Below are 21,634 nucleotides of genomic sequence, written 5' to 3'. Positions count from 1 at the left end.
ATGTCACTTGAAGGAACCTGCTGCTTTGCCAACCACCCTCCCTGTGTGAAACTCTGTTTTTTTCCCAGGCTGGTGTCCCAGAGTGTTTAATAAAGCAGGGCCTGGATGTAACTTCATTAAAAACCACCGTTTTGGTCTAGCACTGGGTTTTGGTGCTGGAGCCACGTTGCGGCTGCCAGAGGTGTTTGTGGGGCCGTGCCGGCGCCAGGGGAGCGCAGCAGGGCCGGCGGGAGCTTTGGGGTGCATCACCAGTGGGGGTGCCCCATGCGGGCGAGGGGGAGCTGGGCAACTTCTTGCCTTCTCTGCCTTGTCTCTCCTGGGAGCCGTGGCGAAGCCTTGGGTTTCTTAACGGACGCGTGTGCCAGAAACCACAGAGCGAAGCTGCAGGTGAGATGCGGTGAGCCTGGCCGTGCCTGCTGCTGGGAGGGGGCTCAAGTGGCCCCCGCCAGCCCTTGGCTGCCGGGGCAGGAGGGAGCATCCGCAGCCCCACGTGACCCAGGGAGGTCAGGGCAGCACCCAAAAGTGTTCCCCGTCTCCCCGCACCTTCCTTCTTCTGGCTCCAGGGGTGCGGGGCCACCCTGGGCAGGGTGGCAATGCCAGGGCAGCAGATGGGACCAGAGCACAGCGTGCTGAGCTCTGTTTTCGCAGCGTGACAGGTTTCCAGGCCTGTCTGCCTTCCCCTGGCTCCACAGCGTGCTCCCACGCTCAGCAAGGTGATTTCAAGGCAGGCTGACGCTGCTGGGAAGCCATCCCATAGACAGTCGTACATGCCTGCGGTCCCCAGTGATGTTCCATACAGGAACACGGGAGGGGCTCGTAGGGAAGCAATGGAATGAGAATGAATGGAGTAAGATGGAATGGGAAGATGCAGTAGGAAGCAGATCTCTCCGGGACACGGAGACATATCTCTGAGCACGGCCCTTTCTCTGGTCAGATTGGAGCTGGGGGAGATCAGGATCTCCTGGGCTGGCACCAAGCAAATGTGTCTTACGGGGAAGGGTGTAACTTCAGGGGAAAGCTGGGGTGTTGCTTCCAGGCTGTGCCAGGGAGGAAGCCACTGGCACAACTGGAAAAGTGACTCGTGTGTGGATGCCTGATGGAAAGCAAGCTTAACGCTCAGGGTCTGCAGCTGCTGGGATTGCGTAGGGGAAGGTATGAAAGCAGGCAGTTGTGGTTCCCGTTTGTAAAGCCCAAGGATAACGGTTACCTCAAGTGGTGTGGGGACGATGGGTTAGGGTCGTGTCACCGCTCTGCGGCTGGGAGCAGCGTGCAGTGGCTGTGGTCCTGTGTGCAGCTAAGGGAGACTCTCCTGCTGCTTATTTCTCTTTCCCTCAGCTGTTACCAGCAAACACGGGAAATCCGAGTGTCCTGCTCACGTTTGGTCACTTGCTTCACTCCACGGGGTCCAGACTGTGCTGGCACAGGCGTCCGCTCAGTCACGCACTGCGTTTGCTGGCGCAGAGGGCTCTGTGTGTGTGGTGGTCCCTTGGTGGGGACCCTCTGCACCACACAAGGTCACGGTCGTGGTTTCTGAACCACCTCTGTGCTGGGGTGGCTCTCTGGGATGCAGGGAGGGTGGCTTCTCTGGGATGGCTGCTCTGGGCCATGGGTACCACGGAGCAGAAAGCGGCATCCCACACAGCCCACCCTGTGCCTGGGGACGGGTGTTGGGGTGGGGGCTGCTCCCTCTGGCAGGGAAGACCCCGTACCGAGCATTTGGGTTCACTGCTGCCCCAGAGTCTTGAGCACCCCCAAACAGGGCTTGAGTAGAGACCTAAGCCTGCCCTCCCTGGCTTTCCCACGGTGCTCGTACCTTGGGGAAAACAACCGCGGCCGTTTATGCTTCCAGCAGATGAGGGTGAGGAAGAGGTTATGCGATAGCAGCACAGATAAGAGGCAGCCTGGACGTGGGGCCAGTGGCTGGGATGGGGCTCCCCACCAGGTCCCCATCCCCTCCTGCAGCATGGGGCTGCCCCCTGGACCTTCCCTGCCATGGGATGGGGATGGGGGACAGCCCCTGCATGTGTGGTGGCCGTGTTCCAGCTTACATCTGGTTTTCATTTTGCTTGTTGGTTTATTTTGTGCATTTTAAGCCTGAAGCGGGTTTTACCTCCAGCCCTGCCATGGTCTCAGCCCTTGGGAGCACGCCCTGGGGCTGGGCAGGAGAGCGGTGAGTGGTGTGAGTGTGGCCGTTCTCAGCTGTGGGGTGATGCAGGCTGAGCCCGCCACATCCAGGGCATCCCCCATGCACCCAGCACCTCTGAAACACACCCCCAGCCCCTGGGCTGTGCTTGCACAAGGCTGATGCATCTCAAATTTGAACAAAGCCCCCGTGCCACCATGCGGGAGCTGTGCTGGGGCGGGGTGGGCTGCGGGAGTGCCTGGGTGTCATCTGTGCTGGCCGTGGCAGATGGCAGCTTAGCGCAGAAAGGAAAACATTAGTCTTGGGTCAGAGGTCGCAGAAACATCTGCCTCGGGATGCTTTCAGTGCCCGCATTGCTGTGGAGGGACAAAACCTGTTGCTGGTGGGTTGGCGGAAAAGCCTTGCACGCTGCAAGTGGGGAGGGAGCGAACAAAGGGCCGGCGGTGCGTGCAGAGCTGCATGCACGGAGCACCCGGCGCGGGGGCTGCAGGCTGGCGGGGGGCTGGGACGGGCACCCCAACTCTGCCGGCGCCGCTCCTGGAGCGAGGGGATGCTGGAAGCCACGATGTCCGGGCAAGCACACGTGTACTGCAAAGCTGTGGCAGCGGCGTGGCAGCAGAGCTTGTTGGCTCTCTGGCATTTCTGCGGTTCATTCATGCTTTTGATTATATGATCTGCTGAGCTTTTCTGGAGCCTTGCTGAAATAACTGCATCGTTGGGCCGTTGTTTGTAACTCGTGAAGGATGTGCAGCAGACACAACAAATGCACGTGCCCACGCTGAGCAGATCCCGATTTGGCCTAGGCTCAGCACTGGGAGTGGGGATGGAATTTGGGGCCGCTGTTCCCATTCCCAGGCCATCCCCTGGGACTTGCTGTCTGACCTTGGACAAGGCCTTCTCCATCACCCTTCACATTGCCTGTGAATCGTGCCGGAGATTTATGGGTCGGGAGCAGGGTGCATTATTAATTGCGCCTCCCCCCTCGCAGCAGTTTGCACTCCGGGAGCGGGTGCTTGTTCGGGGCCGGCGCGGAGGAGGAAGACATGTTGCAGCCTGGTGTCGTGGGAATCCAGTCCCCAGCCTCTGACTGACCCCCCGAAACAAAAAGCCACCGGATGGACGGCAGCCCCAGACACTTGGGGGGTGTAAATCAGTGTGTTCACACCTGCAAGGAGCACATGCAGCATCCCCATCCACAGGGACGGGGACCAGCTGCTGCATCGCTGTCCCCTGTCCTGCCTGGTGCTTTGGTGACGGCCCTAATCCTGTCGATAGGTCACGTAGAAAATATCCTAGAAGTGAAGAGTTGTGAGACTGTCTGCCCTGACTTGCTCCTTGTGCCGGCACGGTGCTGGGAGGGGGAGTGTCGTGCAGTGGAGCACGGCTCGGCCATCACCGGAGTACGGATGCCATCACTCTCCGTCAGGGTCTAAAACAGCATGGTGGGTTGCAGCTGGAGTGTTTGATTCCTTCTCAGCAGGTTAATGAGTCAACAGAAACATTTCTCAGCTGCATGCTCGGGGGAGGGAGACACACCGGTATTTTTAGCCATTCCTGCCTGGGTTGGGAATGGGGCGTACGTCATGTGTGGGGCTGGGAGCATGGCTGCGCTGGCCTCTCCGGGGACTTCCCAGAGGCTCCTCTGGACCCCAGGGAGCTCAGCCGCCTTTCCCCACCTCAAAGTTGGTTTCTAATGGCCCTTCTGAGCTGTTTTGATCCTGGAGCACCCGCCCTGTCCTCTGCCAACACATATATCTATAATTAAAGCATAGCTTTAATGTCTCTTATGCTAATTTCCATAAGCTGCTTGGGGTTTGGTTTGGGTAGCCCTCGCTTGGGAAATGCCAAAGGAAAAACCACAGGGTGATCTTCACCTGGCTGAGCCCGCGGGGACGTCGCATCCTCCACGTCTGCTCACCTGGGAGCCCTGACACCACCACCCGCTGGTATGTTTTTTACAGAAAATAAAGCTTAGCTCCCTGGGCTGAACTTTAGGAGAGGTTTTAGACCCTGGAGAAGTAGGTGGGTACACGATGAGGTTGCAGCACAGCTGGGAGCTGAACCTGGCTCTGCTGTATCCAGCCTTTCCAGACCTGGGAGAGCTGAAAAATACATTTTGGGCTGGCCTTATTCTTCACCTGGTTTTTGATCTCTTGCTTTGCATGCGAGGCTTGTCTCCAGGCTTTCCTCTGCAGCTGGGACTCTCTAAAGTTGTTGCGGTTTTGGGGCTTTTAAATGCAGCTCCAGAGTGAGCTCTGGGACCTGCGCGGGGTGGAAACAAGCAAAATTCATCCCATGGCTTCGGTCCATAGCCATGCTCTTCCCTGCCTGGTCTCAGACTTGCTGTTTTTAACATGGGCAGGAATAGCATCATTTCTGTGCAGAAGCATCTACAGATGATGCAGCAGTGGTGTCGAAGCTGCCAGGTGCAAGGCTGCCCGTGGGCATGTCCTGGGCGCTGCCGTGTGTGAGCAGAGAAGCGTCCGTGCTTTCGTGCTCCTGCTGAGCAGCAATATCGCTGCTGTGACAGTGATATCCCTGCTGTCAGGGACCTTTTGCTCTGAAACCTTGAAAAGAAACCGAGATGACTTAGAAACCGTGGAAGGAGTTTGAGAGGGCTCCCTGAGCTGGTGCGGTGTGTGCCGTGGGTACGCGAGGGGTGTCCCCGTCCCTGCCACGGTTGTGGTTGTGATTTGGGAATCACCAGGCGTCGACAGCGATCTGTGCTGCGCAGCCCTGCTCTGCGCGATGCAAACTCCTCCGTGGGTTGGAGTGGTGACTACCGGATTTTAAGGGTGCCTGTGTTGTATTGCTTTTTTTCTGAAGAGTTGCTTCACCTGCACATCTCGGTGGCTGGAATACACCATGTTGTGGTAGAAATACCCACAATGTGATGCATGAGCGTACCCCGGTCCCACCTGCCCACATGTGCCCATTGCTCAGCTCAGTCCATTCTGGCCGGGGCCGACCCGTGCCCAGCCCTTCCCTGGTGTCTATTGCACCCTCTTCCCTTGATGAGCTGATTGTGTCCATAAACCAGCTCGTAAAAAAAAAAAAAAAATAGAAAACCATTTTAAAAAAAAAATAAATCTGCCAACTCCATGAAACTTGAGGGGTTTCCTGAAGCAAAAGCCTGGAAAGCTCCCAGGCAGCCCATCTAGGCACAGGGCAGCCCCCAGCCCAGGCACTGCCAGTGGCCCCAACCCCACTGTGTATTCAGGCAGGGGCTCCCCTGCCTCCCAGGGGAGTTCTTCCATCACTAATTAACCTCCTGGCTAATAACCATGCCAGGGCTAGGGCTGGGCTCTGCTCCGGCTTCCCATCGTGAGCTCAAACCACCACTAGCCTGCACTGAAATTGGAAACGACCTGAAAATTAATTGGGTGGGAGGGCTTTCGGCTCCGCGCCCCTCACCCCAGCCTTATTTAAGTCCAACGGTGCAGGAACCCCAATCCCAGTGACAGCCCCGCCGGCTGCCCAGCTCAGCCCGGGATGCAGAGCATCGCCTCCCAGTCCCGGCTGCCCACGGCGAGCCAAAACCTGCGCCGTGGTGGTTCCCGCGCACTCGGCAGTTCCCGCGCTGCCCCCGGGGCCCTTTGTCCAGCATAATTTTTTTTTTCTATTCCTTTTTTTTTCCCCTTCCCCCCCCCGCCCTTCTTCTCCCATTGGAGAATCTCGTGACGCTTCCCTGTCCGCCAGCCGCCACAAGAGCCCAGAGGATTGTTTTAAGAAAAAAAGCGTGTGTGGTGCGGGGAGGCGGGGGAGAGCGGTGCTTTTAACAGATGACTGCACACTTGAGCGGTTTGCCGGCGGCGTGCCTGCGCCGGCCGCCCGGGCCCCGCACAATGGCCCCTCTCAGGCGGCCGCGGCCCCAGCCCTCGCATTCCCCCGCGCGGGGCCGCGGCGCAGCCACCCAGAAGCGCCATCGCCCCGCGGCCGCGTCGCCCCGGGCTCGGAGCCGCCGGCGAGCCGGGCATCGGCCGCGGGCGCCGGCAGCTGCTCTGCCTCATTAGGATGCACACCTGCTCCCCGCCGCCCTTTGTGTGCCGAGCAGATGCCCTGATTTATTATTATACACATTTTCTTTTTCATTTGGCCTGGATAATGCCGTCTCATTAACTCAAAATGTCTCCGAATCCTGACAAATTCTCACACAATCCCCAACAATGAAATCAGAATTGGGTTAAAAAAAAAAAAGTAGGGGAAGAGGAGAGGGGGAGCGGGGCCAAAACGTGGTCCTGCCACCGGCACGGCGCAGCAAAGCATGGCAGCTCCAGGCTGGGGCCGGCTGAGGGACGGGGTTTGCTGGTTGTGCTTCACCGGAGGAGCCCCACGTTCTTGTTTTGGGGTTTGCAGGTGAGTGCTCTGCTCTGCAGCCGTGGGGCTGCAGTGTTCCCCGGGACCCCTCCTGCTCACGCCAAGGGGGCTATGTGCTGCGGGAGCCTTGGAGGCCATGCATGAGACTTGGGGACACAAAGTCCTGCCAGCTCAGGTGGTGATGGGTGCAAACACATGGTGGGTGCCCTGAGCCCTGACCTACCAAAGCACAGCCAGGACCACAGTCCCCCAGCGCTCAGGTGCCGTCGTCTTCCTCAGCCATCACCTCCAGCAGTAGTTGCCTTACCCCAAGCTCGTAGCGATGCAGGCAACTGCCCCCAGATTGATTTCTGCTCTCAAGGCCTCTGATAGCAGCCAGCAGCCCAGCATGAGCTGAGCGCTGTGTGTCCTGCTCTGCTGCGGTGGCATTGCCATCGCGGTGTGGGATAGCAGCAGGCCAGTGTCGTCCCACTCCTCCCATGCCATACTTGCGATGGGTGCTCAGTGCAGCCCAGCCAGGGCAGCAAATCCCCCTCTGGAAGCAGTGTAATGTGAGCAGAGTTGGTTGGGGACGAAATGTGTGGCATCTCATGTTGCAGATGTGATGCAAGCGATGCTGCACAGGAGGGTTTGTGCTGGGGAGGGGCTGAAGGGCCTTGTCCCCAGGATCTTTGTTGGATGTTGGGTGCCCTTGGTCTCTCTGTGCACAGCTTTGCTCTGTCCTCCTTTCCCGGGGGACAGCTCCCCGCTCTGCAGGGTCCTTTGCCAGCCCCACGTCCTGCCCAGCCTTGCCGGGAGTTGCCCTTGCAGCGTGTCCCCATCACCTGCCCCGGTCCTGCAGCAGGCAGTTGCTCCAGCCCTGTCGGCCAACGGTGACAGATGGTTGAGCCGGTGGCTGCGTCAGGGGGCCTTTTCTCAGGGCCCCCGCGCAGAGGGATGCGGCAGCCGGGGCCAATTGTCCCTCCTTGCACAGGGGTTTGTCATCAGGTTAGATCTTGGCCGGCTGCGAGGAGCAGGAACGTGTCCCACCTGCTACCAGCCAATGCTGAGCCCATGTTTGATCGCGTTTGGGTGATTTTTTAGGATGGAGGGAGGATAAAAATCACCCTGGTGGAGCAGGGAGCCTGGTGCAGGCAGGGGTGGGCTGGGGCACAGGGCTATCCCTGTGCTGCTCAGCCCCATAAGCCACTGCAGGGTTTCCTCTCCCTCAGGGTCTGTAGGTGCCCTGGGCTGGGTGTGGGTACGAGGTGCCCATCCGTGCTCTACCACGTCCCTCCTTGTGCCTTGGTTTCCTCTTCAGTAAGTGGGGGGGAGCAAAAAAAGCATGTTGCAATGAGAAGCAGGACGTCAGAGCTGGAGGCTGTGGTTTTGCAAGTCAGCGCAGGCCCCTTGATGGGGGATGCCTTTGTTCCCGGCACCTCTTTCATCTTCCTCTTCTCAACCCAGCACAGCCAAGGCAAAGCCTTGCAATTACCAAACCCGATGTGCCAGGATGCGGTGTGGGGTCGTGCCTGGGGATGTGTTCCCGGAGCCGGTCCCTGGGGTTGATGGGTGCCCCCAGCCCCTGGGGGCTGATCCCACTGACGGCGTGTCTTGGCCTTACCAGGTGTGGCAGTGCCCACGTGGGCGAGCGGTGCCAGCTGCCCAACCCCTGCCTCAGCTCCCCCTGCAAGAACGCCGGCACCTGCACCCCGGTGGTGCGCGGCAGCACCGTGGACTACACCTGCACCTGCCGCCTGGGCTTCACGGACGAGCTCTGCCTGACACCCCGCGACAACGTCTGCCTCAGCAACCCCTGCCGCAACGGGGGCACCTGCGACCTGCTGACGCTCAGCGAGTACAAGTGCCGCTGCCCGCCGGGGTGGTCAGGTGAGGCGGTGCAGACGCACGGCATGGGGACGTGGTGACACGGCTGGGGGGAGAAGGACAGCCTGTGTGTGACAGGGGTTGCTCCTGGAAAATCCCCGTGGATGGAGAAGGGCGCTGCCTCTGATTTTGGCTTCCTTTGGTGCTGGGGGAAAGGTGGGGTGATGGTTTGCAAGCCCGAGCTGGGGCTTGGGAGGGTCCCTGGCTGGGTGAGGTGCCAGCCTCCTGCATGGGTGAGGGTTTTACAGGGGCAAGGGTGGGGGGAGTTAGTTGCAACCCCTGTGAACACAGTCTCAGAGCCAGGTCTGCACCCCTGCACAAAGATTGCTCCCACTGAGTGCCTGAGCTGCGGTTTGCATCCTCATCCTCCCGCCCTGCTCTCCCCAGGCAAAACCTGCCAGCAGGCCGACCCCTGTGCCTCCAACCCCTGTGCCAACGGGGGCCAGTGCGTCCCCTTCGAAGCCCACTACATCTGCCGGTGCACTGCCGGCTTCCACGGGGCCAACTGCAAGCAGGACGTGAACGAGTGCAACACCTCGCCACCCATCTGCAAGAATGGTGGGAGCTGCACCAACGAGGTGGGCACCTACCAGTGCTCCTGCAAGCCAGCGTACACTGGGCAGAACTGCGAGCACCTCTACGTGCCCTGCAACCCCTCGCCCTGCCAGAACGGGGGGACGTGCCGCCAGATCGGAGACACCACCTACGACTGCACGTGTCTGCCAGGTAGGGGCTGCTTCCGAGGGGAGGGATGCGGATAGGGGACCCTCTTGCAGCCCCTTTACCCCCCCCCCCGTAACAAGTAGTGCCTGATCTTCCCTCGAGTTATAGCTCTGGGAGGGACAAAAACAAGAGGCTACAGGCTCTCGGTGCCACGTGTGTTTGGGAGGACACTGGGCAGCGATGCGCGAAGAGGAGAGGTCATCTGGGGGCTTTTTATACTTGGTGATTCACCAAAATAGCTCTTCCAAAACAACTGTTGCAGCAGAGGCCCCTGTGCGGATGCTCATATTCCAGAATAAGAGTGCCTTTTTCCGCTTTAGCTTAATCCACTTCCAGAATGGAATAATTAGCCCGGAATAGCTATTTTGGAAAGTTTCCGAGTGCAAATGGAGTTGGAGAAGGGAGACCCTCTCCGTGCTCGCTGCTGCTCCCTCCGGCAAGTCCCGGAGCAGCCCAGCTGAATTACAGCCTCTGAAATGAAGGGCTCATGCAGGAGGGCGCCTGGTGGGGGCTGTCCCAGGAGCTCAGCACCCTATACAGGAGCTCAGCACCTTGCAAGGGAGCTTGTCACCCTGCATGCCAGGGGAAAGAAAAGCGGCTGTGAAAGGGCCTCCTGACCCCAGGAAGCCCTTTCACTTCTGCCCTCGGGCAGCGGTCTGCAGTGTGGTTGGGGCAGGGAGCGGAAGGGGCTGAGCGTGGCCCCAACCTCCCCCCATCCCTGCACTGGCTAGAGAAATGAAAAAGCGGAGTTTCCTGCCGGCGGGTGGCCGGCACAGCCCAGAGCTCCACTGTCGCCCAGTGCAGCCCCACACTCAGAGCAGGCTGTTTGCTGGGGGGGCGAGTGCCATTTCTCACCCAAGCCAGCCATGCTGGCCAGCTGCGGCAGACGCAGAGGGGACACATCCCCCCTCTCCCTTGGAAGGAAGCTGTGGGGAGCACTAAGCTGCCTGAGAAGTCTCTTGTGGGATTGGTTTGATCTCCTCTGGTTGCCTGTAGCCCTGCAGGGGTTGGGGCAGGACAAGGGTTTGGCGGCTTCTCTGCTCTGCACCCTGGGTAGTGCTCGGCATTACCGTGGGGTGCTCCAGCCTCCCTCTGCTGTAGCTCCTGCCCCACCGCCACTGGGGACGTGGCATCGGGGTGGGGATGGGGTCTCCCAGCTGGCACAGACGTACCCACATCCTGCTGGCAGCCCAGCCCAGTGCAGGGGGAAGATGTGCAATCCTCACCGGGCAGCATGGGGGATCTCATCTTGTTCTCTGACACAGCTCAGAGGTTCAATCCCCTTCCCAAAGCTTTTGGCTGCAGTAACTCAGGAGGCTCATTAACTGTCCAAACTACACAGGGCCCTGCAGGATCTCTTGCTTCCCCTCCATGCCTGCTCGCCCAGGCTGGAGCAAAGCTCCTGTCCCTGGGGGCAGCAAGGTGTTAGGGCTGACCAGGCAAGCAGCACTGGGGAAGGAAGCCTTTCCTTCTGGGATGAGCTGGTGCAGCCGGGAGCTCCCAGGGGCGATGCTCTGCGGCAGCAGCTCTGAGCCATGGCCTGGTGGAGCAGCATTGCCACAGGGATGGGCAGGTGGAGGGAGCAGGAGGAGCGGCGCTGGCCCTGCACTGTCATTCTGCTGACAAGGCACTTTCCCTGGAGCAGCCCAAGCGTCGGGCACATCTGGGTGAGGTACAGCCCTGGGGGAGCATCCCTGCTTGGGGGTGGGGGGGGATTGGCACTTTCACACCCAGCTGCAGCTTTGTGAGCTGCTTCCAGGAGATTTGCATGCTGCACAAGCTGGTTTGCTTCCCGTGGGGTGGTGTGGCATGGCACGGCCTCTGCTCCGAGGAGATGGTGGGGTGGGGTCCCTCGGCATCTCCGCCATCCCCATGGCCTGCTGCAGGAGCTGCATCGGCTTCGAGCAGAGGCAGGAGGGATGGGGGCTGTTTCTCATGATAAGAGGGTGATTGATACGCTGGTATGCAGCGCAGCAGACCTGAAACAATGTCCCCTTTTCATTCCCGGAGAGGTCTGGCCATACCGGGTTTCTTCAAGTTAAACTAATCTCAGCCGTTTTATCATGCCATCACTGCAGAATGTAACCCTGAGTTTAAAGTAATTGCAGTACTAATTACTCATTCGGATGGTTCAAAATGAGTTAATCCTGGTATCTAGGACATTGCCAGTTATTGCTGTTCAGTCTCAGCCCAGCTGCTTAAAAATGAGGTGCAAATCAACATTATCTGCTTTGGACTCCTACCAGCAGTCGTAAATAGCTATTGCTCCTCCTCGTGTGATGGGGCTGAGGCTTCGGGGGAGAGGAAAACACAACCGTTTGGGGAGAACTGGGCCGGGGTCTTGCGGTCCCACAGAGGGTGAGCCTGGGCACCGGGTCCCTACCCCATGGAGGCAGAGGTGACATAGTGAGCTGCCTGCAGCGGGGAAGCAGCCTGGTCTGGACCTGCAGAACGCCTTGGGGAGTTTGGGGGAGCTGCAGGTGCACGCCGGCGCTGCGGGGAGCTGCCCTGGGCTGGCATTGCCGTCCGGACCCGAGTGCCTGGGCGGGCTGGGAAGGCTGGATGGTGGCGGAGTCGGGGGCTTTTGGGGTCTCAGAGTCAATGCAGCTCTTAGCCCAAGCGGCAGTTGGAGGGGGATGGGGTGGTTTGACAGATGCCTTGAGAAGGGCCTGGCTGTTTCATTTCTCCTGCAGACACCACGGGGAGAGGCTGGGGGCGGTGCGGTTTCCATGCATGCCTCGCTATCAGGTGGAGGCGATAACATAAACCCGAGCAGCCGGGCTCACCGCACGAGAGGCGGGCTGGGATTAGCACAGCGCCGCGTGGGGCGGTGGTTCACCCTGCCAGGAACTCGGATCCCCCTCCGGGGGAAGCATTGCTGATGAGGCTCTTTACATGTGAAATTAAGTCGGTGATTCAGCGCCGTGTGCTGCGAGCCTTTGTGGGAGCAGCCCCAGTTCATCCCGCCTTGCTGTGGAGCTGGATCCTCCGCCGCTCGGGGCGAGCGTCTCCAGAGCCGGGGGCTTTGGCAGACGAGCCCCGTGCTGTGGACGCCCCGTCTGCCCTGTATGGAGGAAGCCGCCGCCGCTTGCCAGGCCCGGTGATGGCGAAACCTGCGCAGCAGAACCAAGCCCCGGCAGAGGCGGGATGGGGCTGGGGATGAAACTGTGTGGCTGGCTTCAAAGTCGGGCTGGGAGCACCTGGTGCACGCTCGGCATCCGATAACAAGCAACCTGCCATCGGCAAAGGGGTAGGGGGGGGCTGAGGCTACGGCACAGCCAGTTGGTTGGTCGGCATCACGGCCGACGTCTCCTCTGCGCAGGGTTCACGGGCCAGAACTGTGAGGAGAACATCAATGACTGCCCGGGCAACAACTGCAAGAATGGGGGCACCTGCGTGGATGGCGTCAACACCTACAACTGCCAGTGCCCGCCCGAGTGGACAGGTAATGCTGCCACCAGCAGCGGGGGTGGCACGGGGCTGGGCTGGGAGGACGGATCCTGCCCTGGGGAATGCTAGGGACCGGTGGGGAGAGCCGTCCTGCTTCACAGCAATGCTCACGGAGCATGTGGGAGCTGGGCAGCGCCAGCCTCATGCAGGTGCCCTGTCCCCTGGCAGGTCAGTACTGCACCGAAGATGTGGACGAGTGCCAGCTGATGCCCAACGCCTGCCAGAACGGGGGCACCTGCCACAACAGCCATGGTGGCTACAACTGCGTCTGCGTCAACGGCTGGACAGGCGAGGACTGCAGCGAGAACATCGATGACTGTGCCACGGCCGCCTGCTTCCACGGGGCCACCTGCCACGACCGGGTAGCCTCTTTCTACTGCGAGTGCCCCCACGGCCACACAGGTGAGGCTCCATTCCATCTTGCCCCCTGCTCGCAGTGCAGGGTGGCAGGTCCCCACGTGTCCCCTGGCTCCTAGCTGAGGTCTTGGTGCATGATGACTCTGTGCCCATCACCCTTGACGTGCACCTGCCTTTTGCTCCCCAGGTTTGCTGTGCCACCTCGATGACGCCTGCATCAGCAATCCCTGCAACGAGGGCTCCAACTGCGACACCAACCCCATCAATGGCAAAGCCATCTGCACGTGTCCTTCGGGGTACATGGGACCGGCCTGCAACCAGGACGTGGACGAGTGCTCGCTGGGTGAGCGCTGCGGCTGAGGTCGCACAGGTGGCAGAGGAGCAGCTGGGGAAAGCACCGGTGCAGCCGGGAGCTAACATGGAGCCGGGAGCGTGTCCTGTGAGCCGTGCTTGTGTGTTGCAGGAGCCAACCCTTGTGAGCACGCAGGGAAATGCATCAACACCCAGGGGTCCTTCCAGTGCCAGTGCCTGCAGGGCTACTCAGGCCCTCGCTGCGAGATTGACGTCAATGAGTGCCTCTCCAACCCCTGCCAGAATGATGCCACCTGCCTGGACCAGATTGGAGAGTTCCAGTGCATCTGCATGCCCGGTGGGTGGGCGGCCCCACGAACCCCTGCCCTGGTGCTGGGTGTGGGTGGGCTCTGGGTTCCCCCGACCTTCAGCTCGGTGTTGGTTTGGGTGAGGAGTCACAAAAGGCATGTGTGCCTGGGGACAGCACCAAAAAGAGCTTGGTAAAGATTGTCTGGTCTCCCGCAGCAGTAGGGGGACGGGAGGTGAGAGTTGGGCACCATCAGCCCTGCTCTGGATTCCTCCTCCTCCTGACCCTGCTGGGTTGGATCAAGCCAAGGGCAGGGAGGTCTGGGGTAGACAACCATGGAGCAGCTTGTGCATCAGGTCCCAACACCTGTAGCACAGCTCCTGAGCTGCCTTTTTAAAGACAGGGGGACCAAATGTGCCCCAGTTTAACCTGCCCATCCTGCGTGTTGGGCCAGCCCCGTGCCGCGGTGCTGACGGTGCGCCGGGTCTCTCCACAGGTTACGAGGGGGTTTACTGCGAGATCAACACGGACGAGTGCGCCAGCAGCCCATGCCTGCACAACGGCAACTGCCTTGACAAGATCAACGAGTTCCACTGCGAGTGCCCCACTGGTATGCAGCATCCGTCCCACTGCCATAGTGGTGGAAACAAAGCTGTGATGCATCCCGGCTCAAGCCAGGAAGGAGCCAAAAATGGGCTCCTTAAATTTCAGAGCTCCCTGAAATGGGGAGAGAGAGCCGAGGACCTCTTGGTGCTTTTGGTGGTGGGTTCCTCCATTGCAGCAAAGGGCTGAGCCCTGTGCAGGCGATGCTGCTCCGGGTCGGGCCCATGGGAGAGGAGAAGGAGGATTAAACCCCACGGCTTTGCACTTGAAAAGGCCCCTCTTTGGGAAGGAGGTCTGGGGGTGGGGGTGGGGGGCCACACCAGCGGCTTTGAATGTGGTGTCAAAGTCACGGGGTGGAGTGGAGAATGGGGAGACGGTTAATCTGTGAAAGGAGGTTTTGAAGTTCAGAGACTTTGCTCCTCTAGAGATGTAAATAAGATGCTCTCAATGGCGGGTCGCAGCCCCGCATTCAGGGCCCCCAGCAGCCGTCCCCATGGAAACCCGGCGCCCTGGCCGGGACGTGGGGGACCAGCGGGATCTGCCTGGCGGTGGGGGGAGGCTGGCGGGTCCAGCCGCTGCACCGGGACGTGACTTCTCCCTCCATTCCAGGCTTCAACGGGCACCTGTGCCAGTTTGACATTGACGAGTGCGCCAGCACCCCCTGCAAGAACGGCGCCAAGTGCGTGGACGGCCCCAACACCTACAGCTGCGAGTGCACCGAAGGTGAGGGGTCCCCATGTCCCGGGGGTCCCACCCCACCGGGCAGGAACAAGCCACCTTCTGCCCTGTGATGTGCCATAAAACCACATTGCGGAATTGCTAACAAGTGCCCACCTCCCCAGGCATCTGCTGTGGGGGGCGTCCCCAAACCCTTCACCAGTGGGGTTGGTCCCTGCTGATGTGACTCCCATGGGGCAGGACTGTCGCTTTCCCAGGCATCGTCGGAGCGAGTCGAGTCCTGCTGCCTGCCAGCCCCGGAGCCGGGCGTAACGAGCCCAGTGCTTATTAGGTGTGGCCCTGCAGCAGCCGTCCCGCCGCGCTCCCTGCCTCAGCGGCGGGCGGCAGCGAGGGGGAAGGCAGGAAGGAAGGAATAAAGCTGCCTCTATGGGGACGCAAGGTGCAGGGCTACGGGGGCTCACCGACCGAAACCCAAGGAGCGGTTGCACAAAATGATGACTTGAGCCCTGGTGGCAAACAGTGGCTCTTTTGTGGAGTAGCTCCCGCCAGAAATCTTCCAGCTGAATGGCCTCTAATTAGTGTCTTGCTAATGCCAAGCCCCGATGAAAAGCTGCTATGTGGGCTTGGCGGGGTCTAGTCAAAGCTGTACTTTGTCCTCAGCTCTCCACCCCCAAAACCGGCGGGGAGGGAGCCGGCCAGGAGAATAGGATCTGCCGGGGGGTTTATTATTCGGGGGTGCCTGCGGCCGGCCCCCCCCGTGCTCTCTGGGACAAGCCACAGGCGAGCGCGGGGCCCCACTCCTGAGCTGAGGCGGCTTAATGCAGGTCATTGTGCGCCCCGGGACAAAGCCCGCGAGATGGGGTCTGACGGCCGCGCTGCCAGCGTGCCGGGGTGCTCCTCTGCCTGCATCCTGCTCCTGGGGGTCCTGGGGCTCGTGGTGGGGCAGGTGCACAGGTCAAGCTACCATGGTGCACTGCCTCACACCTAGCCAGGGTGGGAAGGAGTGTCCCCCATCCTCACCCTGCATCCCCCATCCTCATGCCATGTCCCCCCTCCTGACCCCGCATCCCCCATCCTCGCGCCGTGTCCCCCATCCTGACCCTGTATCCCTTCCGCTGGTGGCAGGTTTCTCGGGCACTCACTGTGAGATTGACATCGATGAGTGTGACCCTGACCCGTGCCACTATGGGACCTGCAAGGACAGCATCGCCGCCTTCATCTGCCTCTGCCAGCCTGGCTACACAGGCCACCGCTGCGACATCAACATCAATGAGTGCCAGAGCCAGCCCTGCAAAAACGGGGGGACCTGCCAGGACAGGAACAACGCCTACAACTGCCTCTGCCTCAAAGGGACCACGGGTGAGCGGGAGGGATCCCCCGGGGGCTCCACGTGGGTCGGCTCTGCTGTGCGGCACCCTGGTCCCATCCTTGTCCCCAGGCGGGTTGGCCCTGGGCCACCGCCAGCAGCCACCCCGGTGCCGGGGCTGGCCTGGGGCATCCTCGGTGAGGGCAAGTTCTCCCGGTTTGGTGCCTGGCTCTCACAGGAACCACGCCCCAGCCGGGACCCGGGGAGCTGCTTGTGGCAGAGGTGCTTTGTTGTGGAGCAGCGGCGGCAGTCAGTGCCGGCGGGCTTTGGTGTGCCTCATCAGCGGGGCTGGGGACCCCCTAACGGCACCGCTTTCCTCCCCAGGGCCCAACTGCGAGATCAACCTGGACGACTGCGCCAGCAACCCTTGCGACTACGGCAAGTGCATCGACAAGATCAATGGCTACGAGTGCACCTGCGAGCCAGGTTACACAGGTGAGGGAAGGGCAAGGTGGCCACTGCGGCACCCTGGGGACCTGGACTGGATCCAGTCTAGCGTCAGGGAGCCCTGGGATATCCCCTCTGCGCGGATGCCTGCCGCTGGTGGTGCCCCACATAGCCAGGGCGAGGGTGGAGCGAAGAGGGGAGATGCTGCCATCCCACTTGCAGGAGATTTTGCACCCTCCAGCTCTCCTGCTTGTTCAGGAGGGTGACCCCAGCTCAGGCCGAAATCAAAGGGGTGTCTGATGCCGCAAATTCAACTCCCTCTGCGCCCACTCCCATGGGTATCAGATTGCCGCCTTGTCTGACCGGTTTGTTTGATCGCGGCTGGAAATGGCGGAGGGCTTTGATGGGAACAGCCCCCGCCTCTCCCTGCTTTCATGGCCCCTTGTCCTCCTGCCCACTGGGAGCCGCAATAAAGCCTGGCTTTGTGGGCTGCGGCAGGTAGGGTTACATGCTGAAACCAGCTCCCTTTGTTATTCCCTCCTGGACCAAACGAGCCCAGGGCATGGCCTCTTCCCAGTCACATTTAATTAAGCCAGGTGGGCGATACAGGGGTGTGAAGTCACCCTACCTGGAGGACAGCCTGCTCCTACACGGCTGGCACACGTGTGCCCCGAGATTTGAGCCTCTGGCAGCCATTCCCCAGGTGGCCTGAGGGGAACCTTGCGGGTGGGTGCCCCCCGACAGACAGCGCGCACCCGCCGTGCCGTGCCGTGCATCCTATGGGGTAACGTTTCATCGCCCCCACCCCCCTTTCCCAGGGCACATGTGCAACATCAACATCGACGAGTGCTCCAGTAACCCCTGCCACAATGGGGGCACATGCAAGGATGGCATCAACGGCTTCACCTGCCTCTGCCCCGAGGGTTTCCACGACCCCAAGTGCCTGTCCGAAGTGAACGAGTGCAACAGCAACCCCTGCATCCACGGGAAATGCCACGACGGGCTGAATGGGTAGGCTGGAGGGTGCTGGGGCTGCTGGGACCAAAGGGCCACCCAGCAAAGCTGAGTTTAGAGGAAGGGCGGGCAGCCATCTCTCATGCTGCTGCTTGTCCATGCTCTGTGCTAGTCCCAGGGGATGTTTTCCTGCAGGGACATGATTAGGTGCCTGGGCTTTGCTGTGTAGACAATGGCTGGTGGAGCTGGGAGGGCCACGTCAGACCAAATCCTGTGCTTTATGCCCCAATTTTTCCCCAAAGCTACAGGTGTGACTGTGACCCAGGGTGGAGCGGGACAAACTGCGACATTAACAATAACGAGTGCGAGTCCAATCCCTGCATGAACGGTGGCACCTGCAAGGACATGACCAGCGGCTACATCTGCACCTGCAGGGAGGGATTCAGCGGTAAGGGTGCAGCTAGGGATGCTGTCCCATCCCCCCCATGCTGGGGCCTGGGTAGGAGTTCGGGGTGGGGGTCCTCATGACGCTGGACAGGCTGGAGGCTTTGCCATGGGGCTGGCGGAGACCCCAGGTCTGGGTGACAGACGTGACAGCGCAGCCAGCCTGGGCACCCTCAGCAGAGTTTGACCACCCATGGCTGGCGCTGAGAGCAGGAGGCTCTCCCAGGGCAATGGGTGGGCCACTGCTATTGTCACCACGTCGCCGCTGTACCCTCAGCCCCCTCCCACCAGCACACCTCCATCACACTCGCTTTTATCTGTTTTTCTTAATACAGGACCCAACTGCCAGACCAATATCAACGAATGCGCTTCCAACCCCTGCCTGAACCAGGGCACGTGCATCGACGACGTCGCTGGCTATACCTGCAACTGCCTCCTGCCCTATACAGGTGAGGGGGAACACCCTGTGCCCCCCCCCCCGGGCCCTCGCCAGGGGTCCGCAGGGCTGCTGCTTCGGATGTGACAGCAAATTGGTCCCTCTGCATGTCCAGCGAGCCAGCATGAAGTGCGGAGGCTTCCCTCGCACTGCCCCACCATGGGGCTGCCCATGGCCGTGGCTCCACCTCCCTATTCTACGGCACAGCTGGAGGAAATTCGGAGGAGCTTTAGGCAGTGGCCAGCCAGAGCTTCCTCCTTTGTCTTCCTCCTCCTCAAGGGCACCGAGGCGGTGGCTCAGCCGCAGCCTGCAGCCGGGGCAGCAGCAGCAGGCGGCCGCCCCTCTCACACCCCACTGTCCTGGGGGGGTCAGCGCAGCCGGTGGCCCCGTTCTCCTGCCATGATGCTCATGCTGGAAAAAGCGAGCTGAGGCCGAGGGGCTGGGGGATTCTGCTGAGCCAATTCCTGTTTGCTGGCCTCCCGCTTCCGCTCGCGCAGAGCGGCAGCCGGTGCACAATTGCAGGAAGCCGTGAGCAGTTTCCTGCACTCAGCAGTGGCCATAGAAACCCCTGGGGGGACGGGGACTGGGCAAGTGGGGAGGGGAAGGCTCTGGAAAATAGCAAAGGCCAGTTCGGGAGATACTGGCTGACAGGGAAGATAAGGGTTTGGAGGGAATGTGTCCCTTGGCTGGATGTAAACAGGAAAAGCGGCTGAGAAGGACAGGGGGAAGCGCAAGGGGGGAAAGACACCCTGAGCGGCTCTTCCCTGCCAAAGGAAATGTGCAGTGCTTTAATGCAACCCAGATCACCGAGGCCTAAAGGATTCATAGGGAGCGCGGGATCACGGTGGACCAGGGATGGAGGAGATGGCCCCAATTGGGCTGTGCTGGGGCAGTGGGAAAGCCCAGAGCCTGTCCCAGGGCTGGCAGCAGCCCAGGGCAGGGGAAGGGGGTAGCAGAGTCTTGGGCCACCCCTTGTTTTAGAGGGGGTGTCAATGGGTGTTTTTGCCTGTGCAGGAGCCACCTGCAAGGATGTGCTGGCCCCCTGCGCTGGCGGCCCCTGCAAGAATGGTGGCGAGTGCCGGGAGTCAGAGGACTACAAGAGCTTCTCCTGCAGTTGCCCCTCTGGCTGGCAAGGTAGGGGTCTGGCCTGGCTGGGTGTTCAGCACACCAACTGCCCCTGCACCCCGCTCCCCGGCTGCTCGGGGATTGAAAGATGGAGGGGAGGGAGCGTGGCTGGGGGGCAGTGAGCAGGTGGCTGCCTGCGTGCCCTGCCAGATAGGAGCAGCCCTGCACGGTGCCCAGCGTCAGGGAGGGTCCTGACCTGCCCACGGCTCAGCTGGGTGGATGGGACGCGGCCATCACCTGCACCCCTTGGCGAGGGCAGTTTCCTGCGAGCAGTGCCCAAGAATGTCATCGTTGTCCCTGGGGTTTTGTCAGTGCCTCCAGCCCACGCGGTCCCTGTCTCACTCTGTCGTGCAGGTCAGATGTGTGAGATTGACATCAACGAGTGCGTGAAGAGCCCCTGCCGCAACGGGGCCATATGCCAGAACACCAACGGGAGCTACCACTGCGCCTGCAGGACCGGCTTCACCGGCCGCAACTGCGACACTGACATTGATGACTGCAAGCCCAGTAAGAGCAGGGGCCATGCCGGGGACTGTTCTCAGCCTGGTCCCGAGCCGTTGGCTTCTCTGCCCCTCCTGAGGCCGGGATCCTCCTCCCTGTGCACGGGCGAGCCCCATATGCTGCTTGGCCTGGGCCATGCTGCAGGCTGTGCCTCAGGATATTCTGGGCGTCCACGGGCTCTGTCCCATCCCTCCGTGTGGCCGGGGGGCGTGTGCGGGGATGGTGCTGCAGGGCAGCCCCCGGGCAGCGCTGCTGTGCTGGGGCCGGACCGTTGCATCCTCACATGCCCGTCCCTCCTCTCCAGATCCATGCCACAATGGTGGCTCCTGCTCCGATGGCATCGGCACGTTCTTCTGCGAGTGCCTGGCTGGCTTCCGTGGGCCCAAGTGCGAGGAGGATATCAATGAGTGTGCCAGCAACCCCTGCAAGAACGGCGCCAACTGCACCGACTGCGTCAACAGTTACACCTGCACCTGCCCCTCTGGCTTCAGTGGCATCCACTGCGAGAACAACACGCCTGACTGCACAGAGAGGTACAGCCTGGCGCAGCTCCTGCTGCGGGCACAGCCTTTGTCAGGGCTTTGTCAGGGCTGGAGCAAGGGGCTGAGCTCCCTGCACTGCCCTGTAGCCCTGGGCCAGTTTGTGGGGGCTTTGGCGTCCACGACCAGCTGCGACTCACTGGGATGTGATGTCTGTGTTCCCAGCTCCTGCTTCAACAGTGGGACCTGCGTGGATGGCATCAATACCTTCACCTGCATCTGTCCACCCGGCTTCACAGGCAGCTACTGCGAGCATGACATTAATGAGTGCGACTCCAAGCCGTGCCTGAACGGGGGCATGTGCCAGGACAGCTACGGGGCGTACAAGTGCACTTGTCCCCAGGGATACACCGGGCTCAACTGCCAGGTAGAGGAGCCTTGGGCTGTCCATCCCAGTGTCCGGCCATGCATGCTGGCTGTGAGGATTTGGAGGGGTCACTGCAGTCTCCAATCCTGCAGAAGCCCTGCTGGGTCCTGACCTCCAATCTCTTGCTCTGTTCCCCCCAGAACCTGGTGCGTTGGTGCGACTCCTCTCCCTGCAAAAATGGAGGCAAGTGCTGGCAGACCAACAACCTGTACCGCTGCGAGTGCAACAGCGGATGGACAGGGCTCTACTGCGATGTCCCCAGTGTCTCCTGCGAGGTGGCTGCTAAGCAGCAAGGTAAGTCCCTGCCATGTGTACAGCCTCACAGGGCCAGGGTGGGGTCCCCAGGTGCCCCCCGTGCTGGGCTCCGAGCAGGGACACGCTCAGTTCTCTTGGTGGGATCTTTGGCACAATAAGAGCAATCTCAAGTTCTGCTGTAACATGCAGCCCCCAGGCTGCAGTCCTTGCTGTCATCCCCGGTGGGATGCCTGGTGGCCAGGACGCGGCCCTGCGGTGCGTGGGTGTCACCAAGATCCCTGCATCTCACTCTACTCTCCCCGGCAGGTATCGATGTCGCACATCTCTGCAGGAATTCGGGGCTCTGTGTAGACACTGGCAACACTCACTTCTGCCGCTGCCAGGCCGGCTACACTGGCAGCTACTGCGAGGAGCAGGTGGACGAGTGCTCCCCCAACCCCTGCCAGAACGGAGCCACCTGCACAGACTACCTGGGAGGCTACTCCTGTGAGGTGGGTGCCGCGGGGGGCAGAGATGCACAGGGAT

General features: G+C 61.0%; 1 protein-coding gene across 2 annotated transcripts in view; it reads left to right on the top strand.

Annotated features, from left to right (window-relative positions):
* Window positions 1-21,634, top strand: part of NOTCH1 (notch receptor 1) — a 44,833-nt gene that overhangs the window by 11,675 nt on the left and 11,524 nt on the right. For both annotated transcript variants that reach the window (XM_064469100.1, XM_064469099.1), the window contains exons 3-21: window positions 8,067-8,329; window positions 8,714-9,052; window positions 12,372-12,494; window positions 12,668-12,901; window positions 13,044-13,199; window positions 13,320-13,505; window positions 13,951-14,064; window positions 14,667-14,780; window positions 15,861-16,094; window positions 16,426-16,536; window positions 17,307-17,499; window positions 17,745-17,890; window positions 18,222-18,335; window positions 19,337-19,456; window positions 19,802-19,954; window positions 20,253-20,481; window positions 20,653-20,854; window positions 20,995-21,148; window positions 21,416-21,600. In XM_064469100.1, coding sequence (XP_064325170.1) covers window positions 8,067-8,329; window positions 8,714-9,052; window positions 12,372-12,494; window positions 12,668-12,901; window positions 13,044-13,199; window positions 13,320-13,505; window positions 13,951-14,064; window positions 14,667-14,780; window positions 15,861-16,094; window positions 16,426-16,536; window positions 17,307-17,499; window positions 17,745-17,890; window positions 18,222-18,335; window positions 19,337-19,456; window positions 19,802-19,954; window positions 20,253-20,481; window positions 20,653-20,854; window positions 20,995-21,148; window positions 21,416-21,600 — 3,370 coding nt within the window. The remainder of the gene's footprint in view (window positions 1-8,066; window positions 8,330-8,713; window positions 9,053-12,371; window positions 12,495-12,667; window positions 12,902-13,043; window positions 13,200-13,319; window positions 13,506-13,950; window positions 14,065-14,666; window positions 14,781-15,860; window positions 16,095-16,425; window positions 16,537-17,306; window positions 17,500-17,744; window positions 17,891-18,221; window positions 18,336-19,336; window positions 19,457-19,801; window positions 19,955-20,252; window positions 20,482-20,652; window positions 20,855-20,994; window positions 21,149-21,415; window positions 21,601-21,634) is intronic.

This window comes from Phalacrocorax carbo, chromosome 18 (genome assembly GCF_963921805.1).
Source record: "Phalacrocorax carbo chromosome 18, bPhaCar2.1, whole genome shotgun sequence".
Classification (NCBI taxonomy): Eukaryota; Metazoa; Chordata; class Aves; order Suliformes; family Phalacrocoracidae; genus Phalacrocorax; species Phalacrocorax carbo.
Note: the sequence above shows the minus strand (reverse complement) of the source record. Positions and strands in the feature narration are given on the sequence as shown.